Source organism: Cyprinus carpio, chromosome B11 (genome assembly GCF_018340385.1).
Source record: "Cyprinus carpio isolate SPL01 chromosome B11, ASM1834038v1, whole genome shotgun sequence".
Classification (NCBI taxonomy): Eukaryota; Metazoa; Chordata; class Actinopteri; order Cypriniformes; family Cyprinidae; genus Cyprinus; species Cyprinus carpio.
Genome location: NC_056607.1, coordinates 17045890 through 17069395, shown reverse-complemented (window position 1 = coordinate 17069395; position 23506 = coordinate 17045890). Strand labels below are relative to the sequence as shown.

At 36.6% G+C, this 23506-nt stretch overlaps 2 protein-coding genes across 4 annotated transcripts in view; one reads left to right on the top strand and one right to left on the bottom strand.

The window, feature by feature from the left end:
- Positions 1–17602, bottom strand: part of LOC109087963 (SLIT-ROBO Rho GTPase-activating protein 2) — a 91705-nt gene extending 74103 nt beyond the window's left edge. Inside the window, exons 1-2 of one of the 3 annotated variants that reach the window (XM_042734258.1) lie at positions 17581–17602; positions 15242–15690 (exon numbers count right to left, since the gene is read on the bottom strand). In XM_042734258.1, the coding sequence (XP_042590192.1) occupies positions 15242–15308 (67 nt within the window). In that variant the 5' untranslated portion in view covers positions 15309–15690; positions 17581–17602. Of the gene's footprint in view, positions 1–15241; positions 15691–16501; positions 16607–17580 lie in introns of those variants that run through there. The other 2 variants (XM_042734262.1, XM_042734260.1) reach the window with 2 other exon arrangements.
- Positions 17603–17835: 233 nt separating this feature from the next.
- LOC109087980 (protein FAM72A-like) lies at positions 17836–21903 on the top strand. Its single transcript, XM_019102160.2, has 5 exons — positions 17836–17997; positions 18334–18528; positions 18629–18706; positions 19419–19543; positions 20245–21903. Exons 2-5 carry the CDS (start codon positions 18383–18385, stop codon positions 20337–20339), a joined length of 444 nt encoding a protein of 147 aa, XP_018957705.1. The 5' UTR covers positions 17836–17997; positions 18334–18382; the 3' UTR covers positions 20340–21903.
- The last annotated feature ends 1603 nt before the right edge of the window (positions 21904–23506 follow it).

Below are 23506 nucleotides of genomic sequence, written 5' to 3'. Positions count from 1 at the left end.
GACTATTGCAGTTCCAATGCAGCTTCAAACGGTTCTACACGATTTCAGTTGAGGAATAAGGGTCTTTTTTTGTGATCAAATTTTTATTTATTTTTATACATACAACAACATCACAAAACACCAAAAAGGAATAAGAGTCTTATCTAGAAAAATGATTGATCATTTTCTAAAAAAAAATAATAAACATTTATATACGTTTTAACCACAAATGCTCATCTTGCACTAGCTCTGCATAGCGCATGTGCGACTTCACACATTACGAAATCAGGTTGGAAAGGTCACGCACAGTTCGTTCTTTGTCTGTGTACTTCGGTACAAAAAGGTAGGGTAGGGCAAGAAACTCATTTTCTCCTCCAACTTCAAAATCATCCGACATCATAGTTTTAGATAGATAGATAGATAGATAGATAGATAGATAGATAGTTATATAGACATAGTTCATAGATGAAGCATTAACATCTAAATTAACTATGCCTATGTTAATCAATGAAGCACTCACAAACCAATTTTATAGTCTATTGAGTGCATTCTAGTTCATCTAAAGAAGGATAAACAGAGCATAACCACTAGGGACCAGAAACCCCAACCCTTAACCAGCTATCCATATCAAAATTGACGTAAAAAGGAAGCCGCATTGAGTGATGGTAGTAAACACCGCACAGGACTAATTGTCTGCAAACCATTTGAGCTGTAAAGGATAAACGTGCATTACGACTGAAAGGGTCAAATCTAAACTGCTGGTCGGGTCACCAAAAAAAGGCAAAAAACTCCATTGACAACCCCGCCCCCCAATGTGCACCTTGAATGTAGTGGATGAACAGCAAGGTCTGGTGTACAGCAGGAAAGATAATCTATTATTTACAGAGACACAAACAGACTGTGAAATCTGACGTAATTTAATTCTACCCGCAGAGATGAATGACAAGTCCCAATGCTTTTCCATAGTCAAGTGACGATGGCAGCTATGTGCAAAAATCCACTCAAACATCACACAAAATATTTCATTGAAGTAGATGCCACATCTGTTTTCAGACAGGCAGTATACAGGCACTGCATGCTAGATGATACAACTCCATATACATTGACCCCTAGGAAGATATTAGCTACTGATGATCTGTAACATGTCTGCTATTTCCTGACGAAATGTTTGTTTCAAAATGGCAGGCTTGTGAAGGAAGAACACTGCGATCCCAGCATGCATTCGTTTTTCTGGACCACCTTTAATATTCATTTTATCTGAAGAACATTAAAGGGAGACTGGAAACTCATCCAACCAGGAAGCTGTTTGATGTCGCTAAGCTCAAACGCTACAACTGTATCTGAACTCTAAAGCTACAGTCAGCAATCGTCTCTCTCTGTCCCTTTCTCTCTCTGTAAAAGACAAAACTATGGCAATTTATTAGACTGAAATGAAATTTTCAGACAGGTTTGCAGCCCTTAAAGTAGCTAAAAAAAGTGAAAATTGAATACAAAAAAAGATTATTATTTAATAGAAAAAAAAAAAAATTATATATATATATATATATATATATATATATATATATATATATATATATATATATATATATATATATAACTAAGTGAGTAAATAAATAAATGCATAAATAACAGATTTAGACACTTTCTTCAACCCCCCTAATATGAATTTTGGATGAAAAATCTTGCAATAAAGTACAAAGAGCTTCGCTGAAATAAAGTCATGCTAATCGTATCATATGAAAAATGTTTATGGCTATTAATCTATCCATCCAACAAAAGGGCTCTGTGTTTCTTCCCATGATTATGTTACACTGATGGGTTCAGAGAGACTGTGCTTGAGGGTGACATATTATCATGCTATAAATTATACAGTGAACTCCTAAGAAATGCCTTACAGTTACTGTGTGACTAAATCATACAGCACTTTAAGATTTTCTTATAGTCCTTTCAGCATTCCTGTTTGGGGTCAGACAGTCGGGCCTCCTTAGTGTCAAGAATAATTACCTCCCAACTCCAATGGGGCTTTTGTAAAGTGACAGGGTAAAACAGACTCATGAAAAGAGAGAGAGAGAGAGAGAAAGAGAGAGAGAGAGAGAAAGAGAGAGAGAGAGAGAGAGAGAGAGAGAGAGAGAGAGAGAGAGGGAAAGACAGAGATGAAGCACATGTTTACATCTGTGGAGCGGCAGTGTAAGCACAAGTGAGATTTTGGGTGCCTTGAGTTGATTCTGATTAGGCTTAACATAAGCACATGAGCTTATAAGTTTATGTCTGAGTGACCAGTGTATGCCTATTTTTCGGAGGTGTGAAAAAAAAAAGATACAAACAGAAACACATGCTCATGATCTGAAAACATAATCAGGAAGCATTGTGCATCAGGAAATGAGGAACTGATGACTGCTTGCAAAAGAGTGGATTTGCTCAGTCTTCATGCAAGTGTCACATATCACCTCTTAAGTCTTTCTGTGTTTAATGATGCCTTCAAGTCATGTCAGAATTATCAAATTTAATCACGTTGTGGATTAAATATTTCAGCTGGCACTCAAAGTACCAGAAAGCATCTATGGGAAACCAGCATATAAAGATGAGAGGCTCTCACTAAACTACCACTTAGAGGAAAAACTGTAGAGGCCCACAGCTTGCCAATGGATTTACATTTGATCACTGACCACACTGGCATTTGTGACTGTTTTATGGTGAGAGTGCTGTGGTCAGGGAGTGCAGTATTTACGGACTGCTTAACTGTGACCTATTCTGCCTAGTAAAACAACAGCAACAATAATTGACATGTCATAATGTCAATAATTCAGATTAGTGCATTTGAGTGCATCTGAAAGCACAAGGGAACTCTGTAGATCCAATAAATAACAGGCAGCATATGACAGATGACACACACACACATACACACACACACACACACACACACACACACACACACACACATATTATTTTAACTCTGACTGCTTAAGATACAGAAAAAATAAATAAATAAATAAATTCATTAATTTGGCAAACTGGAAGCTTGAAAAAATATTACTTGGAACGAGTCTATAATTTAACTACAGGATGTTCAAATATGTTTGGTTCCAAATCAAGGACTAAACTGTGATTCTGTTTGCTTACATTTAAAAATGGACCAATATTACTTTACATTACACCAAACTGATGAGTAACAGAATTTTCTTGAAATCAACTCAGATAATTTCTAATTGTTTATGTGCACTTCTGAGTTTGACTGCAGTGTTCAAAAAGTGTTCAAATATTTGGAGTCATAAATTAATACTTTTATTCAGTACTGATGCATTAAATTTATCAAAAGAGGCAGTAAAGTCATGTACAATGTTACAAAAGATTTTCTACTTCAAATGCACTTTCTGTTCATTCAAGAATCTTAAAAAATGCATCATGGTTTTCACTAAAATATTAAGCAGCACAACTGTTTCAACATTAATAATAATAAGAAATATTTCTTAAGCAGCAAATCAGCATATTAGAATGATTTCTGAAGACTGAAATAATGGCTGCTGAAAATTAGGGGTGGGAGAAAAAAAATTGATTCTCCGATACATCGTGATTCTTGCTTCAACGATTCTGAACATTTCACATTACATTGTGAGACACGTGCTCATTGCTTAACAGTCTGTGCTTCCACCCGCCGTGTTTTACTTTAGATATGCTTTCATTTATGCCGTTTGGAATGCAGTACTATTAGATGCACGAAACCCGTGCACTGACAGACTTTCACGTGTGCTTTGTGTTTGTTGTCCTACAGCTCAATTGCTGCTGCGGTTAAATGCACTTGCATTTTCAAATAGTTTTACATCAGTAATAATCAAACGGCAATAATGCTGAGGAAAAAAAGAAAAATCCTCAAATATTGTCTGTAAACTTTCGGACACTTAATTTTGCACAAAATAAATTTGATATTAAATTTATATGAAAATGTAGCCATGTGCAGTAATGTGACGCATTGTGATATATAGTTGATAAATATAATGATAATCGTAATTGAATTGAATTGTGAAACCAGTGAAGTTTCACACACCCCTATTTTTAAGATGGCAGTACTGACATACAGAGATTCCAACTATAAACAAAAAGCATAAAACTGCAATTTTGTTTAAGTTGTAAAGATGTATTTACACAGGAAAATAATTAATTGGGGAAAAAATGTAGATCAAGAATCGTTTTAGAATCAGATCGTGACTTCCAGAATCGGAGTCGGATTGAGTCGTGAAGTGCCTAAAGATTCCCACCCCTATTGAGTTCTGTGGTTGTTTAAAAAGTAGTAGAATTTTACATAGATGTACAGGATGTATGACAACATTGTGATGCATCATTAATCGTAATCGAATCGAATCGTGGGCCTCTGAATCGTAATCAAATCGAATCGAGAGATACCCATAGATTCCCACCCCTACTGAAAATTCAGGTTTGCATTACAGGAATAAAATTATTTAAAATATTTCACAATAGACAGTTATTTTAAATTGTAATAATATTTCACAATACAATTATGGTCCTTCCTGTTATATAAATTGTTGCAGTGCAGCTGAAGTATCCACACCTGTATCTGCATCAATAAATACAAATTATTGAAGTATAATGTGGCCACGTTATGCCACGTAACGTTACATGGAAAGACCAATTTCATAAAGTGAAAATGTGTAGCTGATACTTTAAGGATTTATTTCTACTTTATCTGACCCCTAAAATGACCTTTACTGGTTAAACAGATTGATTCAGACATATCAAGCAATAATTGTACTTGAATTAAACCAGTTCACTGAGATGTTACAACATAATGCTCATTTTAAATCACCTGATACTGAACAAGCTGTTGCTTTTCCAGTTCATGATTTCTCTGCTTGTTTGCAGCAGGACATGTTCATACATGTATAGTTTCATAACCCATCATTTTCTAGTAACTGTATACATAGCAGTTACAACATGCAAACTTAAGACGCCTCAGAAAATGCAAAACAACCTATAGCTCTGGGCAAAACAATTCAGAAGTAATGAAATGATAAACATTTAGAGCACACCTTGGAGTTTTAAAAGACATGTCTGATGTATCTCAATTTAATTATCATCTCTGGTTGTACATTAATTGAAACAGACATGCAGGCAATGTATGAGCTGGATAGAGGGAACAAACATGTACCAGCACCCAGTGGGGCTGTGCAAAGACTTCAAAGGAGCACAACCTCCTCCAACCTTTAAAATAAGCCCCTAAATTATTATGTAAGCAGCAATATTGTGCAAAACAGACCGAGGATGAAGGAAAGGAATGAGAGTCTCAGGTTTGGCTCTCATTATGGAGTCATGTGCAGGGTGAGCGGACATCTGGTTTGAGTAAAACAAAGCCAGAGCCTTATAAGCCTACGGCGGGGTGAGATCCGCCTGTCCCGGACTCACAGGAACCTCCAAGGGCTGCTCATCAAGGGTCTGTGGGTAATCCAAAACACACAATGTTGGTCTCCGTGTATGCATCCATTCAATGGCCATTCCATTCAGTGGATTTATTTTTCTTTCCTGTCAAGTGCGCACTACAAGACTGAAGTCTGCAAGCAGTCTGCAACAGGTCTGGGGGAGGTAATACAACTGTCCTGATATCATGAAGAAAAAAAACCTAAACCTAAAATTCTTAAAAGTAAAACTTTACGTATCTTAGTATAAATGGATTATTATTATAATGGATTATTCATGTAAAATAAAATAAACACAAATATATATTATATATATATATATACTCATATAATATAAGTATATTATATTATATATATATCAAGAAATCAAGTCTTTAAATGTACACAAGCTAATGACCTTCTGCCTGTAATGTGTGTTCAGCTTAAGGCTGTTTGCAAATCTGAAGTTACACAGGTTGAAGACTTTACGTGTGTAATAGTGGGCATACCGTAGCGTAGTTACATTATCTTAAAGTTCAAAGCAAACCTGGGCTGATGTGGAGGAGGAATTTGTCTCTTTGAGCCTACGCTCACATGGTGCGTACAGAAAAAAAAATCAAAATGAAAAACACTTTGATACATTGGAACAGCTAAAATGGCTCCAAGTCATTTGTGCTAGCACATCAGAATACAGATGAGGCATACGCTTGGCTCATCTCCTTTCCCCCAACATCAGATCAGTGCAAACCAAAAGTGTTTGTGGATGGGGGAACAAAGAAAGACCACATATTAAGAGAAAAACAAAGAGCAGTGATGAATTGCTTCATTAAAAAAGCATTAGTAGATGTGTGACCCAGTCAGACAAGCCATGTCCCTGTTGCATGGCTCATGGCAACAGTGCAGTACAGTACCTCATTTCCATTGCTGAAAATCCTGCTGATATCTTATACCTGATGACTGTATTCTGTGGGGCGGATTTGGATTAATCACTAGGCCTGTATCTTTGCCAATATTCTTCATTTACAGCCAAAAAAAGCTTGTCTGTTAACAGTTATAATGTAAACATAGTAGGAATACATGATATTAAAATTCTGGCCAAGATATAAAAATATATTTTTTTAAAAGAGTTGGATTTCATCGAAATAGTAAAAAAAAAAAACACACACAGAGAAAATAGAATTAAATACTCAATACTGGCCAGTACAGCCAATAATCAAATGTAAAAAAATTAAAAAATTCATTAAAAATAAAAAATAAACAGAAAACCAATGACAACCGTATAGACTCCCCATTAAAGCAAGTACTCAACTTTTGTGGTTAGTAATGAATTAAAAGCCACTAAATAGCTATATCATAAAAAACGGTTCAGTCTCAAATCAAATGATGTGAATGATGTAAAAGGCACAGTGAATCTGAGTCTTGTCCATGATAAAGAACAGTGAGATAAAGTTTAAATCTTGTGGAAAATATATTCTACTTGTCAGACTTTTGTGATCAGAGTTGATGGGAAAATAGATATCAATAATAGTTTTGGTTTGGAGGAAAACCACGTCTGTGGTGTACAGAGATGACAGGAAAGTTTAATTATGCTGAAGAGAGACACACCTAAATTACATTCTTGCGTCCATAAATTTACAAAAGATGAAGGTAGATGTCTTGTGTTTGGCAGCCAATACTTTTTCCAGTCTACAGCACAAAGCAATAGTCAACAACAAGACATTTGAGGGTGTCTGAATGCTAATGGTAATGCTAATGGGGATGGTAAATGTCATATCATTCTTCTCACAATCCCACAATTCTGTATTCTTCACTAACTCAATTTCACGGCTAGCCATTGTTTAAATCATTATCTATAAACCAAGGTGGATTAAACCAGTATCCAGCTGGATATCAAATAAGGAAGTGAGCCAGAAAGCCACGTAGCGGTCAGTAACTGTAATCAAGAACTGGCCTAACAGAGGCAGGAAACAAAGCAGGCCTTAACACAAAGAAAAAAAATCTGTTTCCTCTCCTGTACCAAGGGACTTCTCAGACATCCAATACCTCAGTTTCAATTGTTTTTCATTTAGGCTGGGTTTATTTTGAGGAGCTGCTGCCCTTTATTCTTTATTTATTGACTTTTAAATTGAGGATATGAATATGCGATTGTTGATGTACAAGGCTTTTTATAGCTCCTCGCTTATTCTGTGCATTTTTAAACCTTTCTTTATTTTGGATCCTATTCACAGGCAATGTAAAAGCCAAGACATGTAGATATGCAAGATAGATTATAAGTATTATACAGGCAATATAGCCCGTGGTCTCTCATGAAACTGTCTCTAGACTGAAGTGTGCCATATGAAAATTAATACAAAGCAGAAAACAACATGACGAAGTGTGTGGTCAACCGTGTGTTAAAACGTCATGTGTTTGCAATTATTAAAAGTCTGGTTAAGAAGGGGGAGGGGGAGGAAAACACCAAAAACCAATGTGTCATATTTCATCCTGACTGACAAACATCATTTCAGGGGTTGCGAGAAAAAGTAGGAGTGAGCAGGCCAAGAAAAAAGAACAATAGAAGAACAGGGCGCGCTTTGGTCCTGCAGGTCTACACAATGCTCTTATTGTTAGTCCAGAACCACAGCAGATCTGGAAAGGAAGTAGAAGGAGAAAGAAAAGACACCAGTTCTCTCTAAAGACTGTGATCCTGACACATGGTGCACATTCCTACAGGTCTCAGGTCTGTTGCTGTGCTAGACGTGGACTCTCACAGTGGCCGGGTATAAATGAGCGGAGGAACTGAAACATCCTTTGGGCAAAACAGAGCAGAAAATGCTTCCTCATTTTAGTAACATAGAGTCAAGGAGATTATGTTGAGAAGGTGCAATGTGATGAGCTGGCATTCTAATTTTGCATAGCAGACAAGCTGATGGAGGAATGTGTTCGTTGGCAGTATGCAAATATCACCATAAATACCACTAGATTCATTCAAAACCGAGTCACTGTTCAAGCTGACAAAAAGCTACAGATAGCCATCCTAAAGACACAGTTCACCCCCCAAAAAATGTTAAATCTGTCATTATTTACTTCTGGGCGATCTGCCAATTTTATATCTTGATCGATCTCGAGGATGTATAAGATTAACTTTTCAAGCGTAGAGAAACGTAACGATTCGTTGCAGCTGCAGCATAGGTAAATCATAGCGATTGTGATCATTTATGTCCTCATAATAATGTTAAAACTACAGCAATGACTGCCTATTAGATGTGGCTGGTCAAATTAGATCACGCGTCTCAATCATGCGTCTTTCATGCGTGAGATGTATTTTAAAAAACTCAAACTCAAATTTTAGTTTTAGTTTCGATTTGTGCCTCATGCCATTACATTCCTTTAAAGTGCTGCGCTTTCGCCTCTCCTTAACTTAACACCGAAATTAGTCCAACCATGTAATGTGACTGTCGTGCTTTATTTTAAAAGGAGTCATTAAAAGCACATTTACTGCAACTGACACTGTTCCCCAGGTGCGTTCTGTGCACACACTCCGAGGCAGAGCACAAACAAGTAAAGTATACTGGGGTTTCAGGTGCACACATAAATGGAAAAGTATAAACAAAAATGTCAAAATTTCTGTCCTGAGAATATTTATATAGAGACAGTCAATTATGTCTTAAATGAACATAAACAATTGGGGGGGGATGCATGCCAGTATATTGGATTCATGCATTCTGTCTTAAAGCCTAATGCAAATACCTGCTGCTGTCTGTGTCATTACTATTAATCAAACAAAAAAAGACAGAGAAAAATCACTCACTGCTCTTGCCTGAATCACTTTATAACTTAATAAGAATTAATGTATGCATATATGATTCATACAGTGATACAGTGTTTTAAAGTTAACTCAGCCTTTAAAGACCATTTTGGTTGTTTAATGCAATACTGGTTTTAAATTGTTCAAATAGATAGCCTAATTTATAGGCTTATTCCCATCTGGATATCCTTGATAGTACAACACAAAATTGGGAAGATTGCGATTCAGATTGTGGATAGTGATTTTGTGTGATAAGTTATTTTGGGAAAAGACAAAATAAAAGCATCATAAAAGTGGTCAATATGATTCATTAACTATATTCCACACGTTCTGAACCAAATAATAGTGTTATAACACTAATAATGATAGTGTTTAACAAGAAAAATAAAAAAATATGGATTTCAAAAGAAATAATGGTAAATGATGACATTTTTTGAATGTAAAGTTTTTGCACAACTATGGGGCTACATTTAACTGTGCCAAAATTGCACACCTCATTTTCTTTTGCAAACAGGATTGCAAATAAAAACAACTGAGTAATGTCTAAACTTCTTTATCAAGCAATTTGTACTTCTGTTTGGTGCTGCTAGTGGCACAATAATTTAGAACTTTAATGCACTTTTTTATTTGAACCATCAATAAGCAACCATTTAGATAGACATGCTGTTGCACCATATTCAGACTGTGCAATAATTCTAATATTTATGAATGCCTACTTTAACTGAACTTGTGCCCAAAGACTCCTCCTTGTGGAAATCCAACATCCTCAGAGGAGGAACTAATGAAAAACAGCCATGTCTGTGACAAGCAATCCATAATTAGCACTTGTTAAAAGGTAAGCCCCTTCCTGTCTGTCATCCTTGAATCAGGACAGCCGAAACATAAGGGAGTACATCCAAAGTGTGCACTCTGAACTCTTTCATTTGATCCCCTCTTTAAATGTAAAAACTGAGTAAATGATCTGTGTCTTAAAGTTAACATTGCCAACTAGCACGTGTTCTCCTGCCATGCAGAATGCAAAAGTCCACTAAAACCAAGACTGCCCATTTCAGTCTGACAAAGAAGTAGATGGAAGACAGAATGTAAATGGTTTTCTACTTTGCAGGCTCTCTCCAACCCTCCCCCACACCTTCCCTTGGATGAGCGCCGGGAAAGTGCTTGATGACTTTACCGTGCCTGTTTGAAGGTCTTCTGGACTTCAGGACATTTAACACTGACTGACAGAGAAATCACATTATTTAGTCCAGTGTTACCCATCAGGGAGATGAGCCACGAAAATGAGCATGTGTGCATGAATTGCATGCTTGCTAATATAGAGAGAAATGAAAAGGAAGTTGGAAATAGCTGGTCCCTGAGCATGCCTCTAAGTGGAAGCAGGTTCATGAGGGCAGTTAAACAGAGCAAGCACCTTCCCTTGATCTTCTTCTGCATTTTTCTGATCCAGACTTGCAGAGTTTTTACATTCAGATTGGGATTCACCTGGTGTTCATTTGTTGAGAATCACAGTTGAAGACTAATTAGAGGGAACAGAAAGTCGATACAACCATTTTCATTTCCACAGTAAATTATGCTGATGCAGTGCAAACAGTTTAATGAGAGTTTTAAGGAGTGCGATTTCGGTCCCATTCCTTCCTATTCTATGTCAGGTAACAGTTTGTGCGTTTAACCATGTGCATCCAGCAGGATCAGGCATCTGTTGTCAATTATGGCCTTTCTGTTGCATTCACAAACATTATGCTCTGTCTGTCCATTGGTGGACTGAGGGAACTGAAAATTTCTCCTGCATCTAAAAGGAAAGAAGCATTTAGTACTTAACAGATGTTGGAAACACAGATGATTCATTGGTTAAAGAGCTCTCAATGTTAAAACTTAGATCTGGACCAAATCAACAAGGTATTGTTATTACAGCAGAGACCTTCACCCTGATCCAGGTCAATTCCCTCAGGGCTGGTCCTCTGACAGGAAGTCCAAAAATGGGGGGGGGGGCTTCCAATTCAAAAGCACACAATAGCAACAATGCATGTGTGTTGTGCACTGTCTCCCCCTCTTTCCTCTCTTCTTCTTCCTTAAACAAACATCCTTCCTGAGGAAGATTATTTCAGATCAAGTTAGCATTTCCACATAAAGTACATTTACATACTGTATTCTAGAGCTGGGCACACCATCCATTGCTCAGACTCATTAAGCGTTAAAGTGGAGCGACTTGGCCGAAGCAGGAGCCACGGATCAATGCTGACCTGTTCTAATTGAGGCACTCTCATTATGGGAAGGGTTTTAAAAAGGACAAGAAGAGATTAGTGGAAACGTAACGATTCGTTGCAGCTGCAGCGTGGGTAAACAAAGGCTGATGCAGAGCTGTAAACCTAAATGACTTTCTCATCATCGACCTCGCAGATTAACTGAACATTTTGGAATGGGTTGGAAGAAGTGCTGCCGCTTTCTAAAAACCAACCAAGCCATAAGCTTTGAAGTAATCACTAGCAAACAATACCATTTAAAAGCATCCTTCAAAGCAATATCTAACCAAAATGGTCAAAGGCAAAGAATGCTATTTCTTCAATATAGGATATTGATGTATAGTAGGGATCACAATGAGACCAATAAAAATCAATGTAGTCATATAAAAATCTATATGTAATTAATCAGCTTGGTCTATTGCTAATGTTAACACATATTCGTATTGATGTCTCTGATTGAATCAGCCTTTGAATCTTTCAGTCTCCTCAACCAATCGATATCTCACCCTTTCTGCTCAATGCTGCAGATGTGTGAAAATACAAAAACACTGCTAATGAAACCAAGTTTTTTCCTCATTCTCATTCCATCTCTTTTTGACGGATGAAGCCAAATAACAGCTGCTCGGGTTGTGAAGATTTCACTATTTCACTTGTCAGCAGAAACACATGCTGTTGCAGAATTGGAAATGTGCAGTCAAAGAGTGAGATCGAGAACAAAGAAGATGAATTCAAAAGCAACGGTCTGTTTTGGGCCTTGAAACTGGATGAACGTGGTCATTACTGACATTCAAACAGGGAAATGTGAGGAACTCTGCCGAAATATGTTGAGAGGGAAAATGTTAGCAGGCTTTCACACCCTCCCCCAAAAACCAGCATCAGCACTTCAAACAGAATTCAACAGTGACCTACATACATAGGCGTCAAGATACTATTAAAAACAATTAATCTACAAAAATCGCCTGACCTATTTGGCACCATATGGTTTCCCTGCCATCTATAAATTTCAAGAACTTATTCCATGTGAATGAAGGAAATGTCTGTGTTTAAATTTTCATTAAAACAATCTGTCCAAACACTTCTGGTACTCTTTCTATTGTTAAAAACACATCAGGCATTTTCTTTCTTTTTCTTTTTTTTATTACCAATGCCAATTAGAGCAGTCAATCATTTTGTTTTCCCACAGCTTCAGATGTTTGAGGGATATAGCTACATTATCTAATCCTTCCAACCAGCTGTGGTGAAAAGCAGCTGTACATTTCCAGCCAATCCATCCATCTCTTTCATTTCTTTCAGGTAAGAGAAGCACTTACCTGAGCCATTGAATTTATTCCTTTATAAAAATCTGAATGGAGAACCCGAGGTATTGAGATTTGCAAACAAGAGTCAGAATGTTGAGATTCTGTTTGTCTGAAGCCCATGTATACACTTGATTTTAATAGCTTAAGATACCAGCACCAACTCCAGGGCATTGGGTAAGAACATGATTTGAATGGAAAAACTGTATGTTTCGCATAAAGCTGATGTTAATCAATGATAATCCAGTTAGAACTCTACAGAGCTTTGATGTGTCTCTCTCTGACTTCTCCAGTTTCAGATTTTCTCCTTATGTCTGGTTGTCTCAGCACAGAAATGGATCACCAAGCAATTACTGCTTCCTCTTCTGCCACTAATTCATGACAGATTATTTAGCCAAATCAGCGATGTTTCACTAGGCATAGCTGCTTTCGAAATCTAGGCCATTTTTCAACGTGCGCCCTTTGCAATTCCTGAGAGAAGAAATCATGCTTATTATTGTTTCTTTCCAGATCCTGTCAGCTCAAGATTATTGAGCAAACTGATCTACAAGTATTTTTTTCCAGACATGGCAAAGTAATAGGGATTTGATGTGGGGGAGGCTGGGGTTTCAAATTGGCAAGAGAAAGTGATATGACACAGCATCCAGAGAGAGGTGCTGGAGGAGGAACAATAGCGTAAAATTAATATCATGTTTATAGATTTACATTTATTTTATAAACTAAAACACAGTCTCTCTTTGCACAAGAGCAGACAGGGTTTTGGGAATAAGATTTCTCTGGGATGTGAATGCAATTATTATTCAATTTTGCAGTTCTGTAAAAGACACTAAAGAAAACTGATGTAAATTTATCAACTTAAAAGCTGCTAAAAAGGACAACGGTCTGTACTGACAATAGTTAAGGAATAGTTTTTTTTATATATATATAATTTTTTATAAAGACAGCAGCTCATATTGAAAATGAATGATGTATAAAATAATGATTTAGTTACAATTTTTTACTTATTTTAAATGATATAGCAGCTCTCTAGTGGGCCTTGGCCCATTTTGTGGAAAACCAGTAAGCTGAGCATAACCATAAGACTTTATATTCAGCAACTGTAATGATTTTTCACTGACTTAAGATGATTTCATTTCAAGATTTCCATTACTTTTGAGAAAATCACAATTTTAAAAATTCACATTTCCTTACATATACACTGCTGAACTAAACAAACAAACAGCTAAAATGGTTTGCCTGTCTTAGCTGGTTTAAGATTGTCTACCAGTCTCATTATCTAAAAAAAACTGATCAAAAGCCTTCTAAAACCAGCCAAAACAGTAAGACCATGCTAAGACACCATCTAAAATACCAAGGCTAGTTTGAACTGTTTAGCTATTTCTATGCAAAACTTGCATTTAGACAATAGACACCCTAAACCAGGCTCTGGTTCTGTTTAGCAATATTTATATGTCACAATGACCTACTTGAATGAAAACTCATTATAGACGAGAAACTCACTGGCTCTTATTAATGGAGATTTTCCCCACACTCAGCAGAAGCAGGCAAGGGCTGTTCAATTGCTCTATTCAACGTGCCAGTGACCGGGCAAATGCACAAAAGAGCAGGCACACATAACGGCGTGAATAACATGATAGGGAGCTTCACTAATGAAGTGAATCATTCAATCCGTCTTTCAATTAATAACAGCTTCGTTTTACTTCATCAGACAGATGTTTCTATGGGAACGGAATCCCTCTACAGAGACAAAAACACGCGTTGCGTACACATCTGTGCGAGTTAGGAAATATGCGCGGTGTATTGTTACAATTACTTCATGAAATGCTACATTTCTACTAAAAAAAAAAAAACCTAAATTAAACCATACCCTAAGCCTCTAAACTAACACTTTACACTGTTACCACAGCGCTGTATGAATAAAACTGATGAGGTTACAGCCACAACCGAACTGTCACCAAGCATCACACCTTTACTTCGTTCACGCTCAGTGGTGCCAAGCCACAACAGTTTTCGGTCAGATAAAACTCAAAACGGCTTTAACCGTGTTGCCACGTCCCTGACCTACTGTAAAACATCTGTGTCAACTAACCTGACCTGTTAAAAACTAAATCAATTGGTTGAACACAGCACCAAACCAGCTCGTATAGAGACACGCAGGGCAAAAGAAAACGCCCTGCCTTGTCTATACGTAACGTTACAACCTACACAAGCAGAATGAGGGAAACAAAAACAGCAAACACGTCACATAAATAACACCTCAACTCCTTTCTGAATAGTAAAAACCTGGTTAAAAGGTTACTATCTATTGACAATATCGCTTCTCACACCGGTCCGGTCGCACATCTATCATTCCGTTTGGACACATTGTTACATGTAGAGAAGTGCTAGCATTGTGTCTCACAAAGTCAAATAAATAACGGTTTTCTCGGCTTATACGACTGCGTTTGCACCACTTGTGCTCCTACATATAGATAGTAACCTATCCAACAAAAACACAATGGTAGGTAGTCGTGGAAGAATGCGACATATTTCACTTACCTTTAACTTGCGTTTCATATTCGGCAATAATCTCCTTGTCCTTTCGGAATTTAGCCGGAGACGTCATATTGCTCTAAACGAAATAAGTCCTGTCACAGCGAGAAACACCGCAGAACAAAAGCCTCTTCGCCCGCACTTCGTCTATAGATATCCAGTGAATATGTAGGAATGGAAAGCAGTGGATGGGTAGTGTCTCCTGCCGATGATCACTCACGCCGCATTATTAGTTGAAGCTGCCGTTGGCTTTGCTGAATATGTCCGTGACAACACGCGAGGAAATGAAGCCAAGAAGAAGAGTTTCATCCCACCGTTCACTCACACTGGATCCGCGCGACCTGACGCAGCGCCTTAAAAGTTTCAGCCTTCCTCCGGCGGGCAGACGTGTGAGTGAGGCTACAGAGGCTTCTCAGTGCTGGATGTAGACATGGAATAGACTTCCCAGCATCACACTACACACACACACACACACACACACACACACACACACAGGGAAGAGAAAAGTTCACTGGATCAGATTTCTAAAGAATAGTTCCTTCCAGTAAACTTCCTCAAAATATTTTCGTTTTGTTTCATTTGTTTTAAACAGACGTTCGACCTCATCAAAGCTCCTCTTTACAGCTACAGTGTTTAGTTTGAACAATGTAAACTGACGCATATTAAATAGCAAAACATGAAGAGGAAATCTGATATTATTCTGACATTACACCATTTTAGTAGGACACTATGATTAAAAAACGAATTTTCTGGTATTTCTTTGTTAGGCTATATTTCATAATAGTAACAGATATTTCACATAACATTATGGCATCAATTAAACGCATACTTTTAACCCAGTACGCCTATCATAGGTGTGGAGAATAGTCTGACATGCTGCCATTTATGATTTTTTATTTATTTATTTTTTATCCAAGATTGTTAAAGAATCATTCATGGGAGAATTATTAGGTTAACGAGCACTTTAACATTGTCATATCATGTAAAACAAGTTCAAATTGAAGCTGTCAATCCTGAAGACTGCAGGGTTGTTGGGGACTTTAAATCACTAGTCCTAAAATGAAAGAGGCTATGAGCAAACAAGAGGGAGTTTGTCGAGTAACGTGATGTGAAAAGCAGAGAGGCCCCTGGTGACTCTAAATAATAGTTCAGGCAGGGCTTTCCTTAAGGAGATTCCTGCATTTCATCCGGAGGATTGCGGCGGTTTCTCTGATGCCTAATTCACTCGTATCATATACTGCTGAACTGAATCGATCAACCACTTACCTTAACAGGCGAGTTCCATGTTTAAAATCGAGTTTCATTTAGCAGACTTCTCCCTCAAGACTTGCTGTTACGCTATTCTCTGAATTTTCCCAAACTCAAACCCCGCCTCTTTTTCATGGAAGAGAAAGAACAACCCCTCTCTATTGTCATTGGTTACAACACACGAACGCGACATGAATCTATTAACTTGCCAAAAGATACATTTCTGATGTATTAATACTGTTTTATTTTATACGTCCATATTGCATGTCACAGATTTTAAAGGCTTGGGTGAATTAAATCACTTTACATATTTACAAACTTTACAGCCTTCCTTTTTACTGTTTGTTTTTTCCTTTTAATTTATGTCGTCGTGTCCATAATAATAAGATTAATAATGATCAGAAATTATTTTTGTCTATGTGTCTTTATTCTTTTTTTTTTCAAGATGTCTGATTCGTGAATGAATCATTGCGAGTCGGATCTTTTCAATGAATCAGATGAACCGGTTCACAAACTTGGTCTTACAAATTGAACTAAACGAATCATTCACGATCACTACTCGGTCAAACAAGCAATGCGAACTAAGTGAAAATTATGTTTTGTTTAAAAGGAGGTGAGAATTTATGCGATCCTCGTATGTGGGGAAAAAACCTTTCCATACTTGTATCCTCGATCAGGAGTCCATTGGAAGCTTATTTACACCTTGCACTTCGCCTTTTTGCAGTGCATTTAATGAATATAATGTTGAATATAATTTAATGTTGTCTGATTTTCAGGTTACGCGCTAGCTAGAGGATAGACTAGCCAGAAAACAAGTAAGCATCAATTTAAAATACCCAACAACTGAATAGAAACTTTTGTGGAGATGGTTTTAACAAATGAACAAAACATGGAAAAGCTTTTAAGCCAAGAGATCTAAATGTAGCTAATAATAAATATTTTAAATGCAAATTATTTGTAAGTTTTAAATAACTTTGTGTTTAATGAGCTGAATCACTGCTGCAACAAACTAACCTAAAATGCATGGCATTACAATAAACACACTTAAGAATAATATTAAATCAAAATAAACGTAATAAACAGCAATAGGTACCCACATATGGTATTTTTGGAACATGTAATCCACCACAACGGGATGTCAAGGGACCACGTTATGATAATAGAATACTGAACACCTTTTGAACCAGTTCTTTGAAACGACTCGTTCGAAAGAACCGACTTGCAGAAACAATTCGGACTTCCCCTCCCTAGTGGTTTGCGGAAAGTCACTGCGACCAATCATCTAAGGAATTTTTTAGCTGACCAATCATGTGTGAGATATGGCCATTTGGAACCAATCAGCGTTAGAGAACGGGCTGTTTGAAAATCTTTCAGGAAGTGTATCCGCTTTGACGCGGACGTAAACAAACGTAGCTTAGCGATCTAAACCCCGCTGTGACTATAGAGAAATTGTACTGTAGTACAATGTGTTTCTCTGCCGCCTAGATCTAGAACGATCTGATATCCGGTAACAGGTAAGAATGGTTTTATGGCATGCTTAGTAAAAAACTAGATCCTGTGTTTGTTAGCTAGCTAGCTCTGTAATGAGAAAGGCAACGTTAGAGCTTTTCTTAGTATCTTCTAACAGAAACGTAAAATGAGCTGGAAATACTGTGATTTACATCCATAATGTTAATTTGAAGGGCTTTCCCGTTTTCGTGATCAATAGACTAATTTGGAGATACTGCTAACGTTATACAGGTGCAAACCGGCTACAGCTAGCTAGCTAGACAGGTGCAGGTCGTCTGTTTAACATCTGCTGTAGCCTTCACTGCAAGTTCTGACTCTTTGTTATCATTTTAAATCAACAGGATCTGGCGTTTTGTTAGGAGCTTTACTTGAGAAGATCTCAACTCAACAATGTCTACTTCAAATTTCAAGAATAAGTGCGTGACGCAAGTCAACTGTATATACTGTGACAGTCTGCTGTGCATGAGAGGAATGAAAGCAGTACTTTTGGCTGATACGGAAATAGAGTTGTTCTCAACCGACATACCACCAAATAGGTGAGGTTTCCGTGATCAGATTTCACATATTGTATATAAACGTGGTCATCATACTCTTTATGTTGAATTCCTAATAGCCTGTGTTGTTTTCCCCATTTAGGACAGTTGATTTTGTGGCAAGCTACTATTCCACTGAAAGCTGCAAATGCAAGTTAAGAGACATTGCTTGTTTGAAATGGTAAAGTTTTTTATAACTATTAGGTTTTACTTGTATTGTTTAGGATAAAAAAGTGCATGGAATTATTATGTTTAGTAATAACTATGGTAATATACAGTACCATTCAAAACTTTAGGGTCATGAATTTAAGGAAATTTATATTTTTGTTCTGCAAGGATGCATAAAATTGATCAAAAGTGACAAAGGCATGTCTAATGTTATACAAAAGATTTCTATTCCAAATAAAAGCTGTTCTTTTAACTTTTTATTCATAAGAAAATAATGAACAAAATGTATCTCTGATGCCACAAAATTAGGCAGCACAGCTGTTTTCAACATTAATAATAAGAAGAAAAGTATATTGACCTATAAATATTATAATAATTTTCAGCATATTAGAATACTTTCTGAAGGATCATGTGACACTGAAGACTAGAGTAATGGCTGCTGAAAATTACAATGCATTACAATAAATAATTTTTTTTTTTTTTTTTTACAGTTTTCCCCTCCTTTCACATTAAAAATATTACCAAACTTAAACTTTTGAATGGTTGTGTATTATCCTTTTTTTATTTGCACTGCAGCATATTTAGACTTGTAGGTTGGCATCAGACTTGTTTAGGTAATGTTCAGTCCATTGTTAACATTGAGCCATTTGCTGTTCTGTTTCATGTGTCTCACAAAGCTTTTGAATCAGGTGTTTTTGTTTGTCTGGCTCTTTCTGCACATTCAGTGGGAATGTTGTGGGATATCACGTGGTGGCCCCATGCAAGCCCTGCTTGCTGTCCTGCAACAATGGTCATTTCTGGATGTTCAACAGTGAGGCTGTGTCCACCATCAATAGACTGGATGCAACAGGTATGGGACGTCTGATACAAAAACACTGTCTATGCCCTCTGCTTATGGTCAGACAGCTTTTGCATACCATTGTTTCAAAGATTATCTACTCATAGCCATCAAAAAAAATAACCAATGTAAATTTTTGTCAAATGAAAAACACCTGAAAAAGCCTTTTTTTGGTCTGCCACACATTTGAAAGGTAAAAATCTAGATTGACAAACTAATGCATTTCGGTAATTAAGCCTTCCTCAGAGTGGGCCAGACTGTCATCCTTTGAGAAATTCTTAATTGCCAAAATGCATTATAGTGCCAGTGTAGACTTTAAACGTTATGTTTCTATTAGAAGATGTGCCTTGCATTATAATTTCATCATTACTGTTTGAAACCTAGCCAAAAAGCACCTAATGTTTTTAACAACAAAAGATGCTGACAAATGATTTTTTAACTATAACTTCAGTTATTGTTTGGTTTAAATTAGGAGTGAGTTATTGTGTATTTAAAATGAAATTAAGCTTAACTACACATACACTACTGTTAAAATGTTTGTGTTCTTCTTCAGCAAGGATTCATTAAATTGATCAAAATGACAGTAAACAAAATAATAGTTTAAAATAAACTCTGTACTTTGCTGTTAAAAAAAAAAAAAAACATTTCAGTATTTCAGACATAAGTTAATAAATGTTTCAAAAATAAATAATACAAGTCTGTCTCTTTCATAGGGCAGAACTTGCTGCTGTGGGGAGATCTTCCAGAACTGGAGGGCAGTGATGACGAGAGTCTGGACAGTCTCTCAGAAGAAGAGTACCTCAGATAGAAACACACACATCCAAAGGAAGTAGACTGATGGTAGCGAACTAGTTTACTTTCACTCACACAAGTCTCCGTTTAAAGCACATTGTCTTGTCTTTAGCTGACTGGGAATAGGCAAGAGAAAAAAAAGTCTTATCATCCCGGCTTGATTTACATGCATTTTCTTTCTGCATCTCCTCAGATTCGTTTCAGTATGTCAGAGTGCCACTACCAAAGAGATGTTTCTGTTTTCTTTGCATTACGGTTGCAGTAGCACAAAACATGATGATTGGATTTAAAGATTTAGGATGTTATCCTCATATATCTTTATACAACATGGATCAGACTGTTTAAGAAGATTAACAGTAGTGTTACTTTGAGGTGTTAATACAGGTTGTTTACTCCGGTACTAATGCAGTTTTGTGAGGCAACCAGATAGATAGATAGATAGATAGATACAATCTTGCAAAATCAAATGCTGGTTCCTCAAGTCTATGTGGTTTTATAGGAAGGAAATGAATGACTGACATTTACCATGTTTTAATGGTTTACCAGTATATATGTCAATTTCAATTGAATGTCACAGAAAGTCCCCTGAAGATGGATATCAATTGGGATATTTATTCTAAACAAGGTTCATCCCTGCATAATATTTTTTGTATTTAGATTTTGCTCTTTTTTTATGGCTTTGACATTTGAAGTGGCACAAAATGACTTGGCAGCTTTGAGTAGAGTAGTTAGGTCTCAACTCGGTGACATTTGGCATTTCAACAACTTTAATTTAACATTATGGTACTTTGCTTGGTCCACTCTTTTCAATTGAAACTCTGTTTCATGAAATAGTAGTTTAACATATGTACTTTCTGTACTCCGGTTAAGTTTGCCACCAGGGCAATCATGAAAAACAACAGAAAATAAATCTGCATTTAATTACTATAAATTCTGCATGACACTGTGTGACAAACTGGACAAAGCATTTTTAAGCTTTTTCATTTTTTTTTTTCTCATGGAGGTAACAAAATGATTTGCATCCTCTTCCATTTCTTTTGATTTATAAAGACATGATATATTCATTCAGTAGCAGTTTTTCCACAATCCTGTTTACCATTTCACTGTGTAATGATATGATTTTCACAGATCATTAAAAAAAAAAGAAGGCTATAATGCCCCACTGTAAACGTCTTAGTGCAAAATTTACACCATGTTGCATTTTAAGTAAAAATAACAGCAACAAGAGTAAACAACCACTATTGTGATAGCTTTCAGGTGTAGCAGTTTTAGGGGTTGGCTCTTTTATGCCTTGAAGTGATATTTAGTATGCATCTATGACCAAAATGAAACAGCGAAAAAATATGTTTTGCATTTTAACTTATTAACAGAGGATTTATTTGATTATCTATGTTATGAATGTATTTATTAACAGACATGATACTGTATTTATACTGACGTGATTTCATTTGCGCCATGTGAGGATGAGAAAAAAAAAAACATTTGTATACTTTTGATCTGCACTGACAATATGTTGTTGGTTTAAACTTTGGGTTATTTTGTATGCTGAATGTCTTGATATTAAATTTTTAATGTGGATATACCTTTGTACGTTTCCTTAATTCACCAAAGTTTTCAGCATCATTATTCCAGTCTTCAATGTCACACGATCCTTCAGAAATCATTCTAATATTGTGATTTGCTGTTCAAGAAACAACCTATTACTATGTCGAAAACAGTTGTCCTGTTTAATACTTATTTATTAATTTATTACTAGAACTATGATGCAAAGCAGCAAGTATTAAAGAATTAATGACCCAGATTTAAATCCAAATAAAATCCTGTATGACCTGAACATTGCAGTTCACATTGCAGATATTCTCCATTAAATTTAGGCTAATTTATTGATGCCTGGAAGTTTAAATTAATAAATAAATCAAACATTCAAAGTGGGATATTTTCTTAAAGTTTGTGGAACAGATTTGGAGAAATTCAACACTGCATAACTCTCCTTTTGACGGCACCCATTCACTACAGAGGATCCACTGGTGAGCAAGTGATGTAATGCTAAATTTCTCCAAATTTGTTCCAATGAAAAATTAAACTCATCTACACCTTGGATGGCCTAAAGGTGGGTATATTTTCAGCAAATTTAAATCCGTGACCATTATCTCAAATGAGCAAATATGATTGCCCTTAAAAGGAAGATGTGGAAATGTTGAAATAATTATTGGAATCAAACATATGCTATTTTAGCAACCCAAAACTACATCCACAAATAAACTATTTTCCACTTGAGAAACTCATTTTTCTCTGGAAAATGCTGACTTACTTTGGCAGTGATAAATTGCAATAACTGTTCAGACACAGCTTGAACAACACCTTTCAGTATTTCAGGCCTATCTACCAAAACAACCTTTGTCTTTATAAACATACCTCCGCACCTCAATAAATAAATCATTTATCAGAATGCTTGTCCCTTATCCAGCTCCTCTTTGTATGTCAGCACACCTCCTGACAAACACAACTGAGAACATATAATGATACCATAAAATGTTTAGTCCTGCCACTTTCAGCGACATGCTAAAGGTTATAATAACATGTTGTCAAAGATGAGACTGGCTTGTGTGCTGAATCACTATGAAAATAAAACTGCACTATTTAGCAAAAAACCAATGCCATAGAGCAGGGGTGTCAAAGTCAATTCCTGGAGGGCCGGAGCCCTGCAGAGTTTAGTTCCAACCCTGCTCCAACACATGTAGTTATCAAATAAGCCTGTATTATCCTTTATCCCAGGTATTTTTGTTTAAACGTAAATAGAGATTCAGCAATCATCTAATTTAGCATGCAGTGTCACCTCAACATGTAGGCTACAATCAGAATACCTACTAAATCTTTTTATACTGGGTGTGTGAAATTATGGGGGTTGGTTTGGGTGTCACTCACCCGGGTCTACTATTGTCACTCACTGACAAGGCCTGTCAATCTTCAAGAATGTCTCGAGTCTCGAGTCACCTTAAGAATAGGGGACCAGAAAAGGTCTGTCAATGGTTGTGAGAAATGGCTGATTTTGAATGGTGTGTTGTCCACAGGGAGATCAGGAATGTCTATGAAAGGTCAAAACTGATTAAATATGTCTTGTATAGAGCAGAGAATAGTGCGTAGTAAAGCTCACTGGCAGATAAAGGTGTGACTACTAAAGTG